Source organism: Salvelinus fontinalis, chromosome 8, assembly GCF_029448725.1.
Source record: "Salvelinus fontinalis isolate EN_2023a chromosome 8, ASM2944872v1, whole genome shotgun sequence".
Lineage (NCBI taxonomy): Eukaryota > Metazoa > Chordata > Actinopteri > Salmoniformes > Salmonidae > Salvelinus > Salvelinus fontinalis.
Genome location: NC_074672.1, coordinates 16,501,955 through 16,525,836, shown reverse-complemented (window position 1 = coordinate 16,525,836; position 23,882 = coordinate 16,501,955). Strand labels below are relative to the sequence as shown.

At 41.2% G+C, this 23,882-nt stretch overlaps 1 protein-coding gene across 1 annotated transcript; it reads right to left on the bottom strand.

Annotated features, from left to right (window-relative positions):
- Positions 1 to 4,016: 4,016 nt before the first annotated feature.
- On the bottom strand, positions 4,017 to 22,961 carry LOC129860710 (general receptor for phosphoinositides 1-associated scaffold protein-like). The gene is made up of 8 exons (XM_055931390.1): positions 21,022 to 22,961; positions 18,070 to 18,122; positions 15,949 to 16,003; positions 9,004 to 9,106; positions 7,425 to 7,518; positions 6,383 to 6,449; positions 5,766 to 5,832; positions 4,017 to 5,670 (listed from the first exon to the last, which is right to left on the bottom strand). Exons 1-8 carry the CDS (start codon positions 21,223 to 21,225, stop codon positions 5,135 to 5,137), a joined length of 1,179 nt encoding a protein of 392 aa, XP_055787365.1. The 5' UTR covers positions 21,226 to 22,961; the 3' UTR covers positions 4,017 to 5,134.
- Positions 22,962 to 23,882: the final 921 nt, after the last annotated feature.

Below are 23,882 nucleotides of genomic sequence, written 5' to 3'. Positions count from 1 at the left end.
TGTCCATGTTTTCTACACTTTCAAAAAAGTGGTCCTGAAATGAAACGCTTCACACTAAACATAGATTTCTTGAATAGAGTAGTCGGAAGCAGTCATTGCAAATTCCCATTTGTATTCTGTATAGAATTATATTTTTGGTGTGGTGATTCACACCCCTTTAATGAGAGTTAGAGCAGAGAGAGATTAGAGAAAGAGCGAACATTGGCAGAATCCATAACGGTTTCTGTGAGCAAACATTGTAAACCTATTAGAAAGAGGAACCCCCATTAACAAACAGATAACTAGATCTGAAACCCATCACTCACCAGCTGCACCTCCACCACAACATCTAAAACAGATTACACTTCCTGTTGTAAGGAATCTTAGATGTTCTGGTAAATCAAAGTAAAACATTTACTCTGACCCCATCATATAAGGTTAAAGCTTGCCACATAGAACAGATGCATTCTCTCCCTCCATAAAGAGTGGATTCAGAGGGGTGAGCTTGCAGCTGTTGTAGTTTCTCTAGAAGTTAATCTGAGAGACCAGCAGAACACTGCATTGCATCCTGTTAAACCGTTCAGCAGTAGTATAGGGAATTAAAGGCATATTTATATAGAGACACATTCACACGTCACTCACTTGTGTGGGAAAATGGCGTGTGTCTATTTGTGCATCTGTGTGAACTCTGTGAACTACGATTTTTGCAGTTCCACTTTTATTAGGACATTTTGTTGTCAAGCATTTTCACCAGTGCTTTTCTTCTCTTTTTGTGGATTTTGTGGGCAATTTACAGAAGTAGATAAGGATAGGCCTTTAGATTACTTGCTGCTTATCACTGCACACAAAAAGTGTTAATATCCACCATTAGGGTTATTTTTCCAATGAAGGTCAATATTTTGGTATGTCTTTAGTACAACGAGAAGGCCACCTCTCCACACAAAGTGAACGTTGTTTCAGGGAGCAGTCTAATAAACTGTGAGCATTGATGCCAGCCTGTCAGTGTGGAAACTATGAATAGCAGGTTAAGGATAGGGGTCTGTAGAAGCAGGCACAGTGAGCCTCTGCAGAATGACACAATAGGCTATGCAGTATCAGTTCCTCTGGAAAACAAGATTTCATGCTGTCAAAACACAATTTACCACATATTAGACCTCAGCATGACATGGCACTATATCGGGTTGTACGACTGAGTGGGAAGATATTCATATAGCGGAGAATACAGATCAACATTGCCACACAGGAGAAGAATAGTGGGTGGGTCTGCACTACAGGTACTGGCCTCGTTTGATGTTGTGTGACTTGTCCCAAACACTCAAACTATAGTATGATGGCAGTATAGACAATGGACAACATGAAGGCAATTCTTAAGACAACAACTGAAGCTACTCATTGGGCACAAACTGGTTTAATCAACGTTGTTTCAGCGTAATTTGTCAACGTATTGTGATGTGGAATCTACGTGGATAATACATTGGATTTGAAAAAAGTAATCAAAGTAAACTGACGGTGAAATTTCAACCATAGGATTGTCATCATGGTAATCAAATTTCAACATAGACAAACCTTATAAAATATGTTGAATTTGTACCTTTAAAACAATGTCAGATCTTCAAAGTTATATCCACTATCATTAAAAAAGATTGGGCAGCATCTCCTACTGGAGAATTGCTCTATATACAGCTACCCTTGGGTGTCCTATCTTGGGTTTTAACCGAGCCCAGCTTAGCTATGATATTTATCACCGACTATTAGCGATGTGCTATCAAATCAAATCAAATGTTATTTGTCACATACACATGGTTAGCAGATGTTAATGCGAGTGTAGCGAAATGCTTGTGCTTCTAGTTCTGACAATGCAGTAATAACCAACGAGTAATCTAACCTAACAATTCCACAACTACTACCTTATACACACAAGTGTAAAGGGATAAAGAATATGTACATAAAGATATATGAATGAGTGATGGTACAGAACGGCATAGGCAAGATGCAGTAGATGGTATCGAGTACAGTATATACATATGAGATGAGTAATGTAGGGTATGTAAACATAAAAGTGTATAGTTTAAAGTGGCTAGTGATACATGTATTACATAAAGATGGCAAGATGCAGTAGATGATATAGAGTACAGTATATACATATACATTATATTAAGTGGCATTGTTTAAAGTGGCTAGTGATACATTTTTGATCAATTTCCATCAATTTCCATTATTAAAGTGAGCTGGAGTTGAGTCAGTATATTGGTTGAGTTTTATGGACAGTTGAGTCAAAAGTGGGCTCTATGGCCATGGCCCACTAAATAAAGAGTAATCAAGGAGAAAATGATGACCAGGTGTGCGTAATGATGGGGAACAGGTGTGCATAATTTAATTGCCGGTGTTTAGTAGACCGGCAACTTCGAGCTTCTGAGGGATGGAGCAGGAGTAGGTGTGACATTGTCTACAAATTAATAACTGATAGGTTGGATTCACATCTCCATCTCAACCAAAAATCTAAGTTAAAGAATAATACTAAATCAAATCAAAATTGATTTAAAGTGCATTTAAGGTTTGATTTGATTTAGTCCTATTCTTTAATTTAGATTTTTGGTTGAGATGGAGACATGAATCGAATATATTATTTATTCATTTGTAGACAAAATGGAATTAAAGCCAGATTAAGTCAGTTACTTAAAATAAAAAGATTGATTACGTTCTCACAGGTTTACTCTTTCAGCAAACTCATCCATGGAAGATTGTTTTGTGGGTATATATATGTTTTGAAAACCTGTTATTGTGACACTGTGACAATGGTATTGTCACATATGACACCCATCCCTCAAACTGGTGGGGTCATAGCTAGCCTAAAAGGTATTTTAACTCACAGCTTTGAATCAGCAGACATGTCCACTTCTCATGGTTCATGGCCTAACAGTACACCCTGACATCCATCCCCTTGTACACACACAACAAATACACCACTCTGGCTTAAATAAACAGCAGAGTATTAACAATGGGGGGCAGAGCAGCCCCCTAGTCTCACCTCCCACTGTGCTAATTGCCCAGCACCAACAGCATGCTTTGTTTTGGCAGCTTTTTTGTAAATGCCCCAGTCACACATTCATTCTGTTTGGGTCGTCATCGTCCTGTCCAATTCCCTGCTCGTTATGCAGTCAGACTGTAGTGAAAGGGCCCATTCGTTCTCTAACATTTTTAGGGCCACAACCCACAAACTTGCATAATAATCCCTCTCACATCAGCTTTCCATTCATTCACCCCTTCCTCCTCCTCTGCTTAAAACACCAAAAGGGCCAGGGATTTAAGTGGTCCTGGCTCTGAATGTCTGAAACATGTCTAAATGCCATCAGTGTCCACAGCCCCTTTTCACGCAATTGTAAATGACTGAGCAGAGGACAAAGGGATTAGGGCGCAAAAGGAGAGAGGAACCATCGTGACCTCTTAGGGCAACTGTGACCCCCCCCCCCCTTTTAACCCCCTTGGCCTGACCATCTGAGCATTCAACAAACCATGGGAATGTAGTGAGCATGGAACCAAGAGTGCTCACCATTTGTCTGCAAGAATTGAAAAGGAGGGCAGCCGGGTTTTGGAATGTTGGGCCATTTTCTCAGCACATTCCACAGTGTTCTCTCGACAACTAAATGACTGTCAGACCAAATACAAACGGTCTCCTTTCTGGATTATGCCTCTCCGACAATCACAGCTTGAGAATCGGAAGAATGTTCAGCCACCAAAACCCTCCTCCCTACCCTTGAGGCCATAACATTTTTTAAAGGGCCAAAAGGGTTATGAAAGCACATGAAGGGGATAGATATTACAAGTATCTCAGAATAATATATCTTTTCACTGTTATTGTGTGACTGCTTCACAGTCTAGAGTGAAACATCTGGTGTTTTTGCTTATAAATGGTGTATTATGTTAACGTGCTGGGTCAGCTACAACTTCTTAGATCAGCTGTGGAATAGACAGTCAATGTACTGCAGGAAACAAAGTCTTCATACATACTAGATAAAAAATAAAAAAACAAGCCAGGCTAATCAAAATGGCACATTTATTTTGAGATATTTTTGGCAAAGAACACAGGATCAATCTGGTACAAAAAGGCAGTAAACAAATGTGTCTCTTATAAAAAGTCTCATGTAATGAGGCATTTGTTTTCAACTGTCATGATGACAAAAAAAATAAAAAATAAAAATAATAATTCTGTACATAGGTCTTACCAGTCAAATAAATAAATAACTTATGAAATATAAAACCAGTAACCAAGGTACAGTATGTACAGATGTGAAATCCTCTCCTGAAAATTGAGTGTGCTTCAAAACTCAAAGAACCATTAGTTCTACTGGACCAAATGTCACATTAACAAGTACAAAAGTATGACTGGATAGATTTGGCACTATTTGAAATCTTTGGTTGTTGTTAGTTAATTTTAGAGAATCAGAGGCAATGTTAAGTCTTTGGGTCAGAAAGAGTCTCCAGTTCTGTCGGTGTTTAGTCCATTTAGTCCTCAGAGATGGCTCTCCTCCTCCTCCATGGCCCTGTTCAGTCTGTTTAGTCCTCAGAGATGGCTCTCCTCCTCCTCCATGGCTCTGTTCAGTCTGTTTAGTCCTCAGAGATGGCTCTCCTCCTCCTCCATGGCTCTGTTCAGTCCTCAGAGATGGCTCTCCTCCTCCTCCATGGCTCTGTTCAGTCCTCAGAGATGGCTCTCCTCCTCCTCCATGGCTCTGTTCAGTCTGTTTAGTCCTCAGAGATGGCTCTCCTCCTCCTCCATGGCTCTGTTCAGTCTGTTTAGTCCTCAGAGATGGCTCTCCTCCTCCTCCATGGCTCTGTTCAGTCTGTTTAGTCCTCAGAGATGGCTCTCCTCCTCCTCCATGGCTCTGTTCAGTCTGTTTTGTCCTCAGAGATGGCTCTCCTCCTCCTCCATGGCTCTGTTCAGTCTGTTTAGTCCTCAGAGATGGCTCTCCTCCTCCTCCATGGCTCTGTTCAGTCTGTTTAGTCCTCAGAGATGGCTCTCCTCCTCCTCCATGGCTCTGTTCAGTCTGTTTAGTCCTCAGAGATGGCTCTCCTCCTCCTCCATGGCTCTGTTCAGTCTGTTTAGTCCTCAGAGATGGCTCTCCTCCTCCTCCATGGTTCTGTTCAGTCTGTTTAGTCCTCAGAGATGGCTCTCCTCCTCCTCCATGGCTCTGTTCAGTCCAGGGATGAACTTGAGGAGCCGTCGGCGGAAGCTCTTCTGTTTGGGTTTCCTCTGTAGCGAGCTGAACCCTCCCGATTGCACTTTCTCCCCTGGTGCTGACGAAGAGTTGTTGTTGGAGCCCCTCAGGTAGCTGCGTGTACTGGCGCTGCGGGTCAGGTGGGTCTTGGCCGAGGTGAAGAGCTCGCTGGCGGGACGGATCATTCTCTGCTTACCCTGGGATGGCTTCTCCTGTTCCTGCTGGTCTTTCTCTGTGCTGCTGGTGGTTCTGGTGAGGTCACTGTTGGCGTCGTTGAGGCGGTCACCCTGCCCCTGGTACAGACAGGTCTGGTAGAGTGGTTCCTCCTCTGTGGTGACACTCAGGTGGCTGGCGCTGCTGCTGGTGCTGCCGGTGCAGCGGAGGGCACGCAGGGCGGCCGGGCTCGGTGCGCCCAGACTACCATACACCCCCGCAGACTCCAGGGACTCATAGATAGCAGCATCACTCATCACTATGCCTAGAGGACACAGGGAAAGAGTGTTACACATCTTGAATTGACATCAAATTACATTTACCTGAGATCCTATATATCAACATAAACGAATGACTTACCATGAACCAGCCTCTGCTCTTGCATCATCAAAGATCTGTATTCATCCCATTTCTCATGTAGGGTTTGCTGATAAAAGAAAATACAGCAATATTAGAAAGCAGTCAAAAAGGTGACATTTTGTGTGATTTCCAACTGTGAGCCTGATGGATGAGCTTGGAGACAGCAGCCCGTCATCTTGAGAAAAGTCACTTGTCTTCAGACACTAAAAAGTTCCTTTTAACCAGTCAAGTGTAACGTAAGCTTGTAAAACTACGTGTCTACTTTCATTCACTGTGCTCTCACAGCCTTCTGTAAGCATGCTGGAGAGCATTGCAGCCGCTAGTTATGAAACAGGTGGGAGCAGAGGGAAAAACAGGTGGGAAAGGGATTGGTCTAAATCTAGCATGCTGCATGGTGAGAGCTGCTTTTTCTGTCTGCTGGCTATAGGCTTTTAACTACACTGTTAGACTGATCCCAGTCACACACTAGCCTGGTCCCAGATCTGTTTGTGCTCTATAGTCAACTCCTATTGTCATTGTCACACACCACACTGGATACTCAATTTCTGTTGAACTGTAGAAGCAAGCAGAACCAGAGGTTTGCTACATAGGGGAAGAGGGGAGAGAGAGAGATTCACCTTTAGATACTGAAGCCTTGCCTCCAGTTCTGCTTTTCGAATGGAGTCGCTGTACACTGTTTCCAGTCTATAGTAAAGACAGAGTAATGTTAAGTCAGACAGGAAGGCCAGAGAGCCACACAAAAGAAGAGTAAAGATTCATAGCATACTCTGGGCCCGGTTAAGAATAGAGAGGAACTTCAGAAGTAGCCATGTAAAGGCCCTTATATAGGAGACCTAACATGCTAGAGTCTCGGCTCAACAGTTTACAAGTAGGGGGGAAAGCTTCAGGGTGGTATCACGTTTCAAGACACCCACTCGACTGTAGCAACAGGTGCACATCTGAGGGGGTTTGTTGTTTTTACTGGGCTGATACAAGCTCTCTGTTAATGGTTCAGTAGGCCTATATGTTTACTAGAGGTGAGAATAATTTGATGAAGTCTATAGTTAGACAAGAGGCATGAGCTGGGCCTCTCATGTGGTTAACTACACTGCTTAATCAGTTGCCTTCTAAGTTTATAAAAATGGGTCTCGATTCTAATAGGCCTTTTATCTTTTACAAGCAGACAAAGAGAGTGAGAGTGTGGTTCCAATGTAACACGGAGCGAGTTCATTCTGCATATTATAAACAGTATACGGCTTGCTTCTAGGCAACTTTGGTGTGCAAACATGAACAGCACGGTTTAGAGTACGTCCATGTCACATTCATTGTATGGTAATCACTTGAAAGATATTACCTTTCTCCAGAATATCATTTCAGGAGCCACTAGACTAGATTTACAGAGTCAGCCATGAATGAGTATTCCCATTCTCAGTCAACAGCTAGACTACATGATCGATTCTGTGTGATTTTGTACTTTGGACTGCAACACTGCGCAAGAAAAAAAGACTCAAGATGTATCAGTACGAAAACGACATTAGAAAGCGTCGACAAACTATTTATAAAGAACCGATTTGACTAGGGCCTATACAAAAAGTGGAGCATTTAAGTTCTGTTACCATCCACAACCAGTCCCCAATCCCCTTGCCAGTTCCCTTTACCATTGAGATCTGATCTGCTTACTTAATGGAGTTCCCAGAGGCCCTGATTAGCTGAACAATCTCCTTGTGTTGAAATCCATCCACAGTGGTCTCGTTCACGCTAGTGATGGTGTCCCCTGTGCACAAAACAACATGCAGGTTAACAAAACGGCAACGGATCCAGTTAATCCCAGTGTGGCTTTATCACAGCTGTGGTTCTACTGAGACTAGTTTGATCCCACTAGCGTCTGTGGTTTGTAGAGCAATAAGAAGTACTTGGTTGGCTGGTGCTCCTGGAGCCCATGTGTGATACAGGCGCTCTAGTCTAAACCCTGGCTGTGTGGTCATGGCTGGCGACTTGGCACACGTGCTGTGGTTACCCACTTTTCCTGATAAGACAGCCTGAAAAATATTGATCAAGGATTTGTGTTACTCCATCTGTCATTGTCAAACTATGGCAAGTCTATTCATTTAAAAAGAAAAAATGATTTTAGATGGTTCTGACTCGGCCTGGTTGTAGTTGCAGGCTGAAACACAATGCCTTTTCCCCTCTGGTGAACCACACACTTTTCTCCCCAGTGAGATGATTTTTTAAAATGTAAATCTTTATTTATCCAGGCAAGTCAGTTAAGAACAAATTCTTATTTACAATGACGGCCTACCAAAAGGCAAAAGGCCTCATGCGGGGATAAAAAAATAAATACAATATAAATATAGGACAAAACACCCATCAGAACAAGAGAGACAACACAACACTACATAAGGAGACCTAAGACAACATAGCAAGGAAGAAACACATGACAGCACAACATGGTAGCAATACAACATGGTAGCAGCACAAAACATGGTACAAACATTATTGGGCACAAACAACAGCACGTCACACAAAGCAGCCACAACTGATAAAGTCCTAATGGTTCAGTTTAGAGAAAAACACAGGGAGGGAACAATAAACAAGGCATGTAGGGAATGTAGGAAGTGAAACTGACACTTGCATGTCTGATGTGACGTGTAGTGTGAAGGGGAGAATGTAGCCCTGCCTCTAGCGAGCCTTCTCTCTGAGATTAACAGACACGTGTACTGTGGTATAAGGTTTCGAGAAATTAAATGTGAGAATATACAATTTCTTTGTTCACTTCCCCTATTGTTTCTGATCAAATGGATGGTATGATGATTCAGACTAGAAAAAAATAGAGCATGTCTATTCAAGAATGCTATTTTTGAAATACACACAAAAAACATTATTAAAATAGACATGGCCGAGTTACTGAATGTGTTTGACAGAGGTATTGTATCCAGCAAGGCGGCAAAGGAGACGAGTTGACTCATACGATGTTTGTTAAATGAATCTCTCCCTTTAGTGTTTGTTGACTGGAAAATGAGTAGGCACACTAATATTTGTACTTCCCTAACGCATTTGTGCTTGCGTTTACTTAGAGACTACTAGCCTCCTGGCTGGCAAACAAGAAAGGGGCGGGTTCCTATCAAAAACACCTGTCCTCCCTTCTTCGCCTGAGGTCTATATTCAGTAAAGGCAGGTCATGTACTGTATGTGTCGAATGCTGTTAAATACGGTAAAATAAAAAGATCCCTATTGAACAGGGTTTTTCAGTTTCACTTACCGACTTTGAGTCCGGCTTGTTGAGCGGGGCTGTCGTCATGAACCTTGCACACAAATGTGCACATCTCCACAGAGTTCTGGTCCTGGTGGTGCAGCCCATATGTCTGGAAGAAGGTGGAATAATGAGTTAGAATTAGAATTTTTGGTTGACAGCTTTTCATTCAAATAAATGTATTCTTAGGAACAATTAGATGCAGGGCATGGATATGTTCTTTCGTCATGTTCAAAATCATTGGTAATTTCCCTTCACAAAAGCCAAAAGGTCTATACCTCAAGCGCTAGGCTTTGCTGTGTAACAGACAGAAAGGCATTTGAAACTTTGAAGATAGTTCATGGTACAGGGAAGCCTAGCACCTCTCCAACAGTATTGTTGAATATTTGTGATATTAAACTATGTGCTCCTGAGATTGTAGTCTGCATCTGAAGGCCTGACTCTGGTGAGGACCGTCAGACAAACCCTGTGCTACACAGCAGATTAGATAACACTGGCTGACGAAACTGCAAGACAGACAACTTCGAAACAGATAGGCAGAAGGAAGACATATCAATTTATATGCAAAAAAAATAAGCTTACATTTCCCTTGCGTGGTTAGTCGAAACTAATACAGCTCTCTATCAACATCTGCCATAAAAAGGATATTAAAAGCAGTCTCTTTATGAGCCAGGACCTTTATCAACACATTTGGTTAGAACAATCAGACATATTTCCTTATGATTTACCAGTGACATTAAAAAACATTCTATTCTGTGTCATCACACTTCAGAAAAATAAAAGGTAAACCAACAGTGTAATTGACACGCAAACATTTTCCACACATCTTGTTGACGATCTTCCTTCCTTGATTCACACATGACAGTTTCTATTTCGAAGTCAAATGTGACAAACAACCACAGCCAGACTTCCCCTAAGTTGTCTTGTCAAAAGAATCGCGTAATTCAACTGCCGTCCGACAGCGTTATTCTGAGGTGATGTTTCAACTCAGGTTCCCTTGACATGCTTGTCTGTTGAGACATTAAGTGGCAGACAAAATAATGGGCAATTCCATAGTCAGTAAATCATGTCAAATGCCACCTACTCAGGTGTAAAACCAGCATTCGGAAAGTATTCAGACCCCTTGACTTTTTCCCACATTTTGTTAAGTTACAGCCTTATTCTAAAATGGATTCAATAAAAACATTCTCATCAAATCTACACACAATACCTCATAATGACAAAGCGAAAACAGGTTTTTAGATTTAAAAAACAGAAATCTTATTTACACAAGTATTCAGACCCTTTGCTTTGAGACTCGAAATTGAGCTCAGGTGCATTCTGTTTCCATTGATCATCCTTGATGTTTCTACAACTTGATTAGAGTTCACCTGTGGTACATTCAACTGCTTGGACATTATTTGTAAAAGGCACACAGCTGTCTATATAAGGTCCCACAATTGACACTGCATGTCAGAGCAAAAAAACAAGCCATGAGGTCGAAGAAATTGTCCGTAGGGCTCAGAGACATGATTGTGTCGAGGCACAGATCTGGGGAATGGTACCAAAAAATGTCTGCAGCATTGAAGGTCCCCAAGAACACAGTGGCCTCCATCATTCTTAAATGAGAAGTTTGGAAGCACTAAGACTCATTCTAGAGCTGGCCGCCCGGCCAAACTGAGCAATCGGGTGACAAGGGCCTTGGATCAGGGAGGTGACAAGAACCAGATAGTAACTTTGACAGAGCTCTAGAGTTCCTCTGTGGAGATGGGAGAACCTTCCAGAAGGACAACCATCTCTGCAGCACTTCACCAATCAGGCCTTTATGGTAGAGTGGCCAGACGGAAGACACACATCAGTAAAAGGCACATGACAGCCTGCTTGGAGTTTGCCAAAAGGCACTTAAAGGACTCTCAGACCATGAGAAACAAGATTCTCTGGTCTGATGAAATCAAGATTTAACTCTGACCTGAATGCCAAGTGTCAAATCTGGAGGAAACCTGGCACCATCCCTACGGTGAAGCATGGTGGTGGCAGCATCAAGCTGTGGGGATGTTTTTCAGCAGCAGGGACTGGGAGATGAATTGAGCAAAGTAGAGAGAGATCCTTGATGAAAACATGCTCCAGAGTGCTCAGGACCTCAGACTGGGGCAAAGGTTACCCTTTCAACAGGACAACAACCCTAAGCACACAGCCAAGACAACTCAGGAGTAGCTTTGCGACAAGTCTCTGAATGTCCTTGAGTGTCCCAGCCAGTGCTCGGACTTGAACCTGATCGAACGTCTCTGGCGAGACCTGACAATAGCTGTGCAGCGACGCTCCCCATCCAACCTGACAGAGCTTGAGGAAACAGAGAACAATGGGAGAAACTCCACAAATACAGGTGTGCCAAGCTTGTAGCGTCATACCCAAGAAGACGCAAAGCTCTAATCGCTGCAAAATGGCCCTCAACAAAGTACTGAGTAAAGGTTCTGAATACTTATGTAAATGTGATATCCATTTTTTTTGCAAACATTTCTAAAAAACTGTTTTTGCTTTGTCATTATGGGGTATTGAGCGTAGATTGATGGGGGGGGGGGGGGGGGGGGGGTTACTTTATCCATTTTAGAATAAAGCTGTAACATAACAAAATGTGGAAAGGTCAAGGAGTCTGAATTCTTCCCGAAGGCATTGTACAAACAGAAAGGAAAACTAGACAAACTCAAGTGTGATGCTCATCTACGTGAAATAATCTGTGAGCATTCTCCCTTGTTTTGACATGTCTGTACAGTTGCCTTCTCCGTATCTCTCAACGCAGGCTTCCTTCCTTCCCAGACCGAGGCCTTCCACAGAAACAGAACATGCAAATCCCAATCCAACTATGCTTTTACAGTACATAGTTGATACTGACATTATCCTCTTAGCACTCTTAGAACTGGTAAAGTCCAGCGACGTGATGGAAAAAGCACAGGATCCTAAAGCCATCCATCTCTACCATCTCTGGGCTTTGACCTCACTTCCTGAAGAACAGGGCTTGGCAGGAAAGGAGGGACCTCCATCCAAACCCTAAATGTAACCATCTACATGGAATAATTATAAGCAAAACAAGGCAGTGTTGTGAACTTAGAGCAGTACTTTGTTAATGATGATTTTCATTTTTTACATTAGCCGGATTTTCACAGCCCTTAAATTGTCCGGCATCTTCTCTTTAGAGGTGAGGCTGACAACAAGTGGTGCATTGTTAGGAGTCGCTGCAGGGACAGAGAGGAGGGAGCTCTGAAAGATAAAGGGGGCCTGTGTGCAGAAGTCGGAGGGTTTACAGTGCTCGAGGGATTGGAATATAGTAGGTCTGACACGACACGCAGGAAGGAGTGTGAGAGAAGATTTTACAAAACCATGCCGCTTTGAAAATAGACCCGAGAGAAAACTGCCTCCTTGTCTCCAGTCATGGGATGGGATACATCAGACCCTTATATTGAGAAAGAATGAGGTTCAGGGATACATTTCTTAAAAGTACACTACATATACATTAAGTATGTGGACACCCCTTGAAATAAATAACAAAAATTAATTGATTTCGGCTATTTCAGCCACACCCATTGCTGACAGGTGTTGAAAATCAAGCACACAGCCATGGAATCTCCATAGACAAACATTGGCAGTAGAATGGCCCGTACTGAAGAGCTCAGTGACGTTCAAAATGGCACCGTCATAAGACGCAACCTTTCCAACAAGTCAGTTCGTCAAATTTCTGCCCTGGTCAACTATAAGTGAGGCTATTGGGAAGTGAAAATGTCTAGAAGCAACAACGGCTCAGTCACGGAGTGGTAGGCCACACAAGCTCATAGAATGGGACCACCGAGTGCTGAAGCGGGGAAAAATCTTCTACCTTCGGCTGCAACACTCACTAGCAAGTTCCAAACTGCCTCTGGCAGCAACGTCAGCACATGAAATGGGTTTCCATGGCCGAGTAGCCGCACACAAGCCTTAGATCACCATGCGCAATGCCAAGCGTCGGCTGGAATGGTGTAAAGCTCACCGGCATTTGACTCTGGAGCAGTTGAAACGCGTTCTCTGGAGTGATGAATCACGCTTCACCATCTGGCAGTCCAACTGACAAATCTGTGTTTGGCGGATGACAAGAGAACGATACCTGCCCGAATGTATAGTGCCAACTGTAAAGTTTAGTGGAGAAGGAATAATGGTCTGGGGCTGTTTTTCATGGTTTGGGCCAGGCCCCTTAGTTCCAGTGAAGGTAAATCTTAACACTACAGCATACAATGACAGTCTAGACGATTCTGGCGCTTCCGACTTCGTGGCAACAGTTTTGGGAAGGCCCTTTCCCTTTTCAGCATGACAATGCCCCCGTGCACAAAGCGAGGTCTATACAGAAATGGTTTGTAAAGATCGGTGAGGAAAAACTTGACTGGCCTACACAAAGCCCTGATTTCAACCCCACCCAACACCTTTGGGATAAATTGGAACACCGACTGCGAGCCAGGCCTAATCGGCCAACATCAGTGCCCGACCTCTAATGCCCTTGTGGCTGAGTGGAAGCACTTTCTGTTGAACGTGGAACGAGGGAGAGCTCGGTTGGTTGTTGTGGAAAAGTTTGTTGTTTTGAAAGTGTATTGGAAAGTTTCTTAGTAGCTAGTTAACTTTTTAGTTTGGATGCAGTTGGCATCAGTTGCTGATTCCAACTAGCCTAGCTTATTAAGAAACTGACTATTAGAACTGTTAAGGCTCCATGGATTGATGAGGAATTTAAAAACTCTATGGTTGAAATAGAAGGGGCAAAAGGAGCGGCTAATAAGTCTGGCTGAACATCTGACTGGCTGACTTACTGCAAATTGAGAAATTGTGTGACTAACCTCAACAAGAAGAAACTGTATTATGAAGCCAAGCTCAATGATATGAAGAATGATGGAAAACCACAAAGTACTTTAAATGAAATTATGGGCAGAAAGAAATTCAACTCCATCTTTAATCGAATCAGATCGCTTATTCATCACAAAACCATTTGATGTTGCCAATTATTTTATTGATTACATCATTGGCAAAGTGGGCAAACTTAGGTAGATAATGCCAACAATGAACAGTGAGCCATCGTATTCATGCATAAAAAAAACTAAATGAAAGAAAAGCATTGCAAGTTAAAATTTTGTAAAAGATGTGGATTTTTTAAAAATTGTTATCGATCAATAATGACAAACCTCCTGGCATTGACAACTTAGATGGAAAGCTACTGAGGATGGTAGCTGACTCTATAGCCACTCCTATCTGTCATATTTTTAATCTGAGCCTAGAGGAAAAAATAGTGTTTGACCAAATACAATGCTATTTCTCTGTAAACAAATTAACAAAAGACTTTCAGCATGTTTATAGAAAATGGCACTAAACATGTACCGCACTCACACAAATTACTGATGATTGGTTGGAAGAAATTGATAATAAGATTGTGGGAGCTGTACTGTTAGATTTCAGTGGAGCCTTTGATATTATTTTGACCATAACCATAAAATGTATGTTTTATGGATTTCAACCTTGCCATATTGTGAATTCAGAGCTATCTATCTAATAGAACTCAAAGGGTTTTCTTTAATGGAAGCTTCTCTAATGATAAACATGTAAAGTGTGGTGTACCGCAGGGTAGCTCTCTAGGCCCTCTACTCTTTTCTATTTTTACCGATGACCTGACACTGGCATTAAACAAAGCATGTGTGTTCATGTATGCTGATGATTCAACCATATACGCATCAGCAACCACAGCTAATGAAGTCACTGAAACCCTTAAAGAGTTGCAGTCTGTTTTTGAATGGGTGGCCAGTAATAAACTGGTCCTAAACATCTATAAAACTAAGAGCATTGTATTTGGTACAAATCATTCCCTAAGTTCTAGACATCAACTGAATCTGGTAATGGTATGGCTGTTGAACAAGTTGAGAAGACTAAATTACTTGGCGTTACCTAAGATTGTAAACTTCCATGGTCAAAACATATAATTTAGATTCAATGTTTGGTAAGATGGGGAGAGATCTGTCTGTAATAAAGAGATGCTCTGATTTTTTGACACCGCACTCCAAAAAGCAAGTCCTGCAGGATCTAGTTTTGTCTTATCTTGATTACTGTCCAGTCATGTGGTCGAGAGCTGCATGGAAAGACCTAGTTAAGCTGCAGCTGGCACAGAACAGAGCGGCACGTCTTGCTCTTCATTATAGTCAGAGGGCTGATATAAATACTATGCATGCCAGTCTCTCTTGGTTAAGAGTTGAGAAGAGACACTGCATGACTTCTTTTTATAAGGAACAGTGTTGAAAACCCCAAATTGTTTGCATAGTCAACTTACACAAAGCTCTGACACACACACACCCCACCAGACGTCTTTTCACAGTCCCCAAATCCAGAACAAATTCAAGAAAGTGTACAGTATTATAGAGCCATTATTGCATGGAAACTCTGTTTAAATAAACAGATAAAGCAACACCTCACGGCACAACGCCTCTCCCTTGTTTGTCCTACATAGTTTGTGTATACGTATTGATATGTAGGCTACGTGTGTCTTCTGTATATTTTTTTATATAGTTCTGTCCTTGAGCTGTTGTCGATTAATGCTCTGTATTATGTCATGTTTCATGTTCTGTGTGGGCCCAGGAAGAGTAGCTGCAATGTACCAACATCTAATGGAAAGCCTTCCCAGAAGAGTGGAGGCTATTGTAGCAGCTAACAGGGGGGGTGGGGGGCAACTCCATATTAATGCCCATGATTTTGGAATGAGATGTTTGATGAGCAGGCGTCCACATACTTTTGGTCATGTAGTGTATCTGATCGATATGCTGATGACCGTTCAACACATACACACTCCAATCTAAATCTTATGGGATTTATCGGGAAATAATCCACATGGTTGGATGAATCAATCTCATCTGAGTTAATGTGAATGTGAGGGAGAAGGACACTCAAATCAACAAATAACCCCCACCTCTATAATCCGCTTACCTGGATCTCAAAGCCAAAGGTCTCCTCCACCTTCTTCACCAGGACAACAACTTTCCTAAAATGAAAAACGTGGATATGATTAGTTGATATACAGTATTGAATATATGGAGATTGATTACTTGATATCCAGTATTGAATATTTTGGGGATATGACTGCTTGATATACAGTATTGAATATACGGGGATATGATTACTTGATATCCAGTATTGAATATTTTGGGGATATGACTGCTTGATATACAGTATTGAGCCATGACCCAATTGTGACTGGTGAGTGACATCACCACCTGGTGCATAAAACACATGGGTTCCTCATCCTCACTGAAAATGCTTTATAATGAAATAACCAGAGTGCAATGGAGTGCTTTCCAACGATCTCTCCATAGATATTCACTCCAGATAATATCTTATCTGCTGTAATGGGACTTTTAAGATGAATAAAGTTAATTATCAGTTCAGTGATTAACACAATGTATTATAGTTTTCCTTTCTGTAATACACATGATTTTATTTGTGCAAGGTTGATGGTCACTAGACTTGAATGTTATGGACTGCTGATAGTGTTCGCGCCAGTCTAAAGGCGCCAGTTCCAAGGACACTGGTTATTATTATATTCTGGGAGGCTGTCTGATTCACTACCTTGTGTTATGCGTTTACAGAACATATGTAGTTAGGATACAAGGGCCTGCTCAGAGAAGGCTTGGGAGACATGCGCTCTGCTTATGTGTTGGAGGTGTTTCCCTGTAGCAACTTGTATTAAAACTGAGGTTTTTGATTGACTTTATCAACCACGCTCTCCTTTTCGTTTCACGTGGAATTCCCTTGACAGACGCTCTTGGATTTTTTTCTCTGCATAAAATACATGGATGATGAACATCACGATAGCTAGCTGTGTAATACAATCATGGTTAAACAGAGCTCTAAAATGGCAAAAAGATTGAAGCAAAATAAAACCTGAATGAAATAGTGAAAAAGTTGTTTCTTTTAGGAAGTGATGATAAAAATACACACACACACACGACATGCCTCAGGAGGACTTGGATGGACTAGACGACAAGTCTTAAGACTGTTGAAGAGGACTATTTGCATTGAACCTGATTCTCTTGCACGGGCTCTAAGCACACTCACTGGACTCCCACTACCCACACACACTCACACATACTACATTGACACTCCAACACACACTGACGCCACACACTTTCACATATTCTGCTGCTACTCTGTTTATTATATATATCCTGATTGCCTAAGCATTTTTACCCCTACCTACATGTACATATTGCCTCAATTACCTGAACTACCTCGTACCTCTGCACATTAACTCAGTACTGGTACTCCTTGTATACAGCCTAGTTATTGTTTTTATATTGTTACTATTTCCTATTTTATTTAGAAAATTGTTTATACTTTTTAATTCTGCATTGTTGGGAAAGGGCTCGTAAAGTAAGCATTTCACGTTGAAATTTACACCGGTTGTATTCGACGCATGTGACAAAGAAAATGTAATATCTTACAGAATTAACAATTAAAAACTGCATTATAAATCATCCACAAAGTACACTACTAAGAAAATAACTACAGTACAGCTACAGTAAAATGACAAATAAAACTCTTGCATGTTCTTATCTAAATTGCATGACAAGATATTGCTGTTGCCAAAACATGACAAGCACTCTTTTGTTTCCAAAGGCCTCCTTGCGTCATACCAAAAGTAAAAATGTCCAACGGTCTAACTGGGCAGTGTGTACTGCAATGTCCACTTAACATCATAACAGCATAACAGATCAAAAATGCATAATACATTAGAATGTCAAATAGTAATAACCACAAATACAAAAGGTTACTGTACTGCTGCCTTTCTGTAACTCACTACATTCAAATTTCCCAAGAATCAAACCCAGAGGTCTCTGAAATACTCAAATGACTCTGAAAGCAGCCTACTGTAATTGAGTGAACACATCATTTGGGTCTGTTGTGAATGAAAGGGTTTAGTAAGGCTGATTGGGTATGTTCTGACAGTCTGTGTATGACGTGCTTCTTTCAAAGTAAGAGTGAAAAAGTGACAGATACACAGATGTGTCCTGAAACTGATGGAAGGGGTGAGATGACTGTTGGGCTTACCTCTGTGGCTCTGGTGTTTGTGTGAGAGGCTTCCACTTCTGCAGCCCACCACTCTGTGAATTGAAAACATAAGACATTAAATATAACAAGCAAAAACGTTTTTTTTGGGGGTTAGAACAGAAACCACACAAGGGGATTTCCCAACTACGTATGTAGGCCAGGTTCAGTACACACCTCAATCTTTTTGTCCATCAGGTCCTCCTGAGGCATGTCATGTGTGTATAGTGTGTGTTTTTAAGCTACTGAGCCAAAACACGTGTAAGAAACAATTACAGATAGAACCAGAAATGCGTGTCTGTCTGCTCCCAGTTTAACCTATATTTAGCTCTACGCTGTCCACTGTCTTGTGATGCCCAGACTGCTGATACACCAAACTGTGTGTGTTTTTGTTTGTTTCAATAACAATCTAAAATATCTCCCTATTTGTACAGGTTATACTCAGACTGTAGACAAACCAGATGTGTGTGTGGACTTGAGTCTTTGGTCCTCTTGCCACAATCACTGCATTGAGGGAAAACCCAAGCCAAATTGGGACCCAACCTCCACTTTACTTAGTGTAAACTACAAGCCTCTCTTATACTACATAACGTACTGTATTTAGCCTACACTACAATCAATTCACCTCTGTTCTACCTCAATGATCCTAAGTGTTGACCCAATGAAAAGGCATTTTTATGTCTCTGCCTCTTTGGGCATTTTTTTTGTTTTTTTGCTTCCTTTATTTTCCAACACTCCCAGAAGGCCCCTCTCAATGACTTCATTTATTCCCAAATACACAGAGAGAGAGACTCCTGGGGGTGGTAGGTGCAGAGCAGGAGCTGGATGCCCTGCACATTCCCCTGTTGTGGCCCCAGATGATGGTGAGAGACATAGGTAGGGGGCCTGTGTATAACTCTGGCTGGCCTCCTAAAACAGTACATCTATAGAACTAGGACATCCAATGTTGTGTCAAACAAAACTGCTTCAGCTTTCCCCCCAAAAAATCTATTTTGCCAGTCTACATCACAGTAAATTCCCAGATTATGATGCTGGGCCGTGTTAATTCACTGGTAAAGCCACCACTGTTCCCTGTAAGGCCATGTTCCACCTGAGTGCATTCTATCTGCATGCTTAGAAATACTAATTTGATGCAAAGCCTATTTGATCACAAGGCATAATCTGTTGTGCTCCAAAAAGGCAAAGATATTATGAAATGGTTGGATTGCACTGAATCAAGAGGGAGTGTGGCACTCATGAACCATCATGTGTGAGTGGTCAGGAAAGTGCGAAGCCTTGGTACGTGACAAGTGAACACCATTTATGTTCTTGCTTGAGTGAGTGTGCCAACTCTTATACAAAGACTATATCGAAACAGGAAACAATGCTTTGTGCGTAAAACAGCAACAGGCCCCCCATATTGGGCTCAGACAATAAAGGGTCATACAAATATTCACACTGTTGTTTCTAAATCAAATGTTATTTGTCACATACACATGGTTAGCAGATGTTAATGCGAGTGTAGCGAAATGCTTGTGCTTCTAGTTCAGACCATGCAGTAATATCTAACAAGTAATCGAACAATTTCACAACAACTACCTTATACACAAGTGTAAAGGAATGAATAAGAATATGTACATAAAAATATATGAATGGGTGATGGCCGAACAGCATAGGCAAGATGCAGTAGATGCTATAGAGTACAGTACATACATATAAGATGAGTAAAGTAGGGTATGTAAACATTATAGAAATTGGCATTGTTTAAAGTGGCTAGTGATACATTTATTACATCAATTTTTCCATTATTAAAGTGGATAGAGTTGAGTCAGTATGTTGGCAGCAGCCACTCAATGTTAGTGATGGCTGTTTAACAGTCTGATGGCCTTGAGATTGAAAAACAGCTTCGGTCTCTCTAACAAAATTAATGCCGTCAGACTTATAATTAACACCAGACATCATTTTATGTGCGCAATATATGTACTAATATATGTACTAGAGAGAAGCCATGAGAAATGAACAAACTTTACATCAGACTTCAAATATTGAGCATATCCAAGCTGGGCTGTTGCTAAAAGTGACACTGCCATGTGCTTTCATTCAGGGCATCATGCAGGATGGCTGGGTGGTGAATTTAGATATATATTTTTTTAAACCCATGAAACTGCTTTTTCCTGCAATCTAGAGCCATAATCATAACTCTTACTTAATTCTATGTAAAACAATATATGGTTTACTGACTGGTGGTTATTTTTTTAAAGAAACCAAATATGCTTCTCTACATCGCTGCAAAAATCTGGGTAAAGATTGAAAGGAATGAGAGTCTTATTCAGAACATTTAGTGTTTGCTTGCTTTTATAAAGTCTGCCAGCTAAGACAGTTAGACAAGCTAGCTACTCTAACTGGATTGATAGACTGACATGGCTTCTTAGTTCACTCTTACAAAAATAGGTTCCATAAGGGTTCTTCGGCTGTCCCCATAAGAGAACCCTTTTGGGTTCCATTTAGACCCTTCTGTGAAAAGGGTTCTACATGGAACCAAAAATGGGTTGTCCTATGAGGACAATAAAATATTCAGGTTCTAAATAACACCGTTTTCTCCCTAAGAGTGTACCTAGTTGAGGTTGGGAAGCTTTCTGGGCTAGCTAAAGCCAACTTCATAAAATTGCTAGGTGCAAGGCTAGTAGTATTACAGAGAAACAAAATATGTTTTAAACAGGACAAATCAAACTGGGCACGTGCCACCTATAGGCACTACGCTTCTGCTTTCATTGATATCTTTAGTCGACAACTTCTGCCACGTTCCTGTGCAAATCGGAACTAGGACATTTTTAACTAACTATTTGTAGTTAATCACGTGCCACGTTCAACGCATTAGCAAGTCGGAAATGTCCGAGTTTCCTAGTTCCGAACATTAAAGGAGCAAGTGCAAGTTACAATGTAACAAAGTTACCATCACTAACACAGGATACATACCTTTCTGTAGTTCCTTGGCAACGTTCCACCAGAGTAAGCCAAAGTCTTGTAATTATACACCTCCGAGGAATTAGTTGGTAAATCCATAGTTTTACAACTGTCTGACTTGGAGGACGGAAAGTAAATATCGTCCTGGCTCGAAAGTCCACTAGCTGGATCACAGGAGTTAACTTTTTTAAGCCTTCGAAGTGTCATATTCTTCATATTACGTGCGCTGTGATCAACAACAAAAAAAAGCAAAGAAACAATAAAATGTCCACAATATCAATATCCCTCCCGCTCCTCTATCGCAGCCAACACACTGATGCTTCTGTCCAGGCAGCATACACATTGTACTACTTCAAAAATTGGGAAGGCTGCGAGTACACAGAAGGCGGTCCCTATTGTGAAGCACACGACACAATTGGATGGTTGTGTTTTCTTTTGTTTGGCGATCGGAACTTTGTGTACGTTTGCAAAAACCAATGGGTCAAGAAATTAGCAATTTGTGCAGTGTGCAAAAGTCTCACATGCCTGAGAAAAATACATTGCCTATATAGCCTGCATTCTCTTAAATCTAAACAAGAAGGCCTGCGATTCTAAAAATTAAAACAGTATCGGTTTAAAATGGGCTACAGCTGTTTAAATTATAAAGTTATCAGATTAGTTGGGAACAAACTTGGTCGAAGGCTGGGCTGTCATTACCTACATAAGGCCTACATAAGTAGTAATTACTATTGTGTTCTAATGCAAGACGCATAGCATTACAGTTTTTGACAATTACTTACACATAATTTCTGAAACTATGGTTCCTTTTCACAAGACTACACACAAAACCCCAAAACACACATATGCAACACATCACACATCTCTTGCAAAACCAAACACGTAATTCAAAACTATTTTAACTCTTCTCAAAATTGTGTTTCTGCATCAAACATCTACACACAAACCATCAAATGACTAGCTCTTATACATGCCAACACACGGATGTGACAAATGTAAAACACTACTATCTTGTCTTTTGCATGTTCATTGGAGTCCACGGCAGTTTGTCATAGCACTCACACGTACATGTATATGCACAAATATATACAGTATGTATGAATATTCAGTAATATATTTACACTATAAAACAGAAGTACAAGGGGGGGAAATGTATTGAGAATGAAAAACATTGTATTTACATCCAGATTTCGGGCTGAACAGTAACAGACTAAACAAATACAGTAGAATATAAAAACAAATAGGCTTGTTACTATAAAGTAAAAAACTATTAGGGTGCATCCTGTCTCCTATTTGGGCCTGGATACAGCACCTCATCAACGTCACAAGCGGTGTTCTCTCTGGCTAAACAGCTGGGGAAGTAGTTTATGGAGTGGCGTATCCAGCCCTGGCATGCCTCCTCATTGTCCTCGTCCCCCTCTTATGCTCACTCCTCTCTCTCTCCAAAATTGGCCTCCATTGTTGTCCAAACCAAGAAAGCCAACCTGAAGCCTATTTACAGTACTCAAGCTCTGATTCTAAGTGAAGAAATTAGCACTAAGTGTTTTCACACGTGAGCACTGGGAGTAGGAAATCGGTAAAAGATTGTGGCATTTTGGATGGCAGTGTTTTCCAAACAAAACACAAGACCTGTTCGTTTTGAATGATGTGTCTAATGTAGAGAACTGTGTTTAGTGTTTTGCAAAAAGTGTGTTTTACAATTACAAACTGACTGTAAAGCTGATAATGTGTTTGCAGTTTTGCAGACTTGGTCTGAAGATTAGGTACATGAGTTAATGGTTTCACTGAGTATGCCTCAAGTACCACTTTTAGTGTGTAAGCGATTGTAAAAAACTCTAAACAATACATGAGGTCATGTGCTTCACATTTGTTTTATCATGGCTGTGATGTGGCATAGCCATGAGGCAAAGCAGGTTGGCTAACCACCACAGCCATGACACAAATGTCATAACACGTGTACTTGAGTGTAATATTGCTTTTATACAAAGCGTCACCAGCATTAAAAAGCAAGATTATTTCCCAAACCATCAATTTTTCAACAAAACGTGATGCTAAAAAACTGTCTGTCAAGTGCAATTTTAGGCGTTCTCTTATCGTTAGTTAAATTCGTATTGCCTGTCATGTAAAGCAAAACTACCTAACCACTGTTTGATAGTTCCAGAACTTTGCAGGTTGCTATGGCAAACAAAAGTGGTTGCTATGGAGGCTCTTCTGCCTTGCTATCTATCCAACTATACAGCTAACACAATGAATTCAGGCTGAAGCTGGAAAGTCCGCAAACTAGCTGCATTTCTTTTCGTTTGACCTGTTTTCATGGTTTCGACTGTCTCGTCCTGACTCGTTCATTATTATGGGCCACAGTGGAGAACGAATTTTAATATTGCTACAATGTTGCAAATATCGGAGATAACGTCTAGATACGTTTTACAGTGGAGGTCAAGTTTATAAATTGCACTGTGCAGATGAGACAGTGGATCTGTAAAAGTTGTAGTAGTGCGCTGCTAGGTAACCACATAAACGACGGCACTTTTTATGAATGTACTGGCCATGTGTATGCTGTCTAGTATATCATGGGCAGATATAGTCGAACAATGGGAATTCCAAACCACCCATTGTATAAATAGCTTTTAATAATCCATCTGTGAATGTAGCCCATCAACGTAGGTATAAAGTCATAGGGTCCTGCCAATGAGGCCCACACAGAACCGACCGCTGAAACGGAGCAGGTGGCGCCCCCCTGTGATCATGCATATATTTGGTAACCTGAACAGAGTTTGTGAGACCACAACACAATACCTTGATATTTCTTAGGCCTAACTAATAAAGAAACGAATAATCAAATGGTTACCTATTCATTCGATAATAACCACACCACA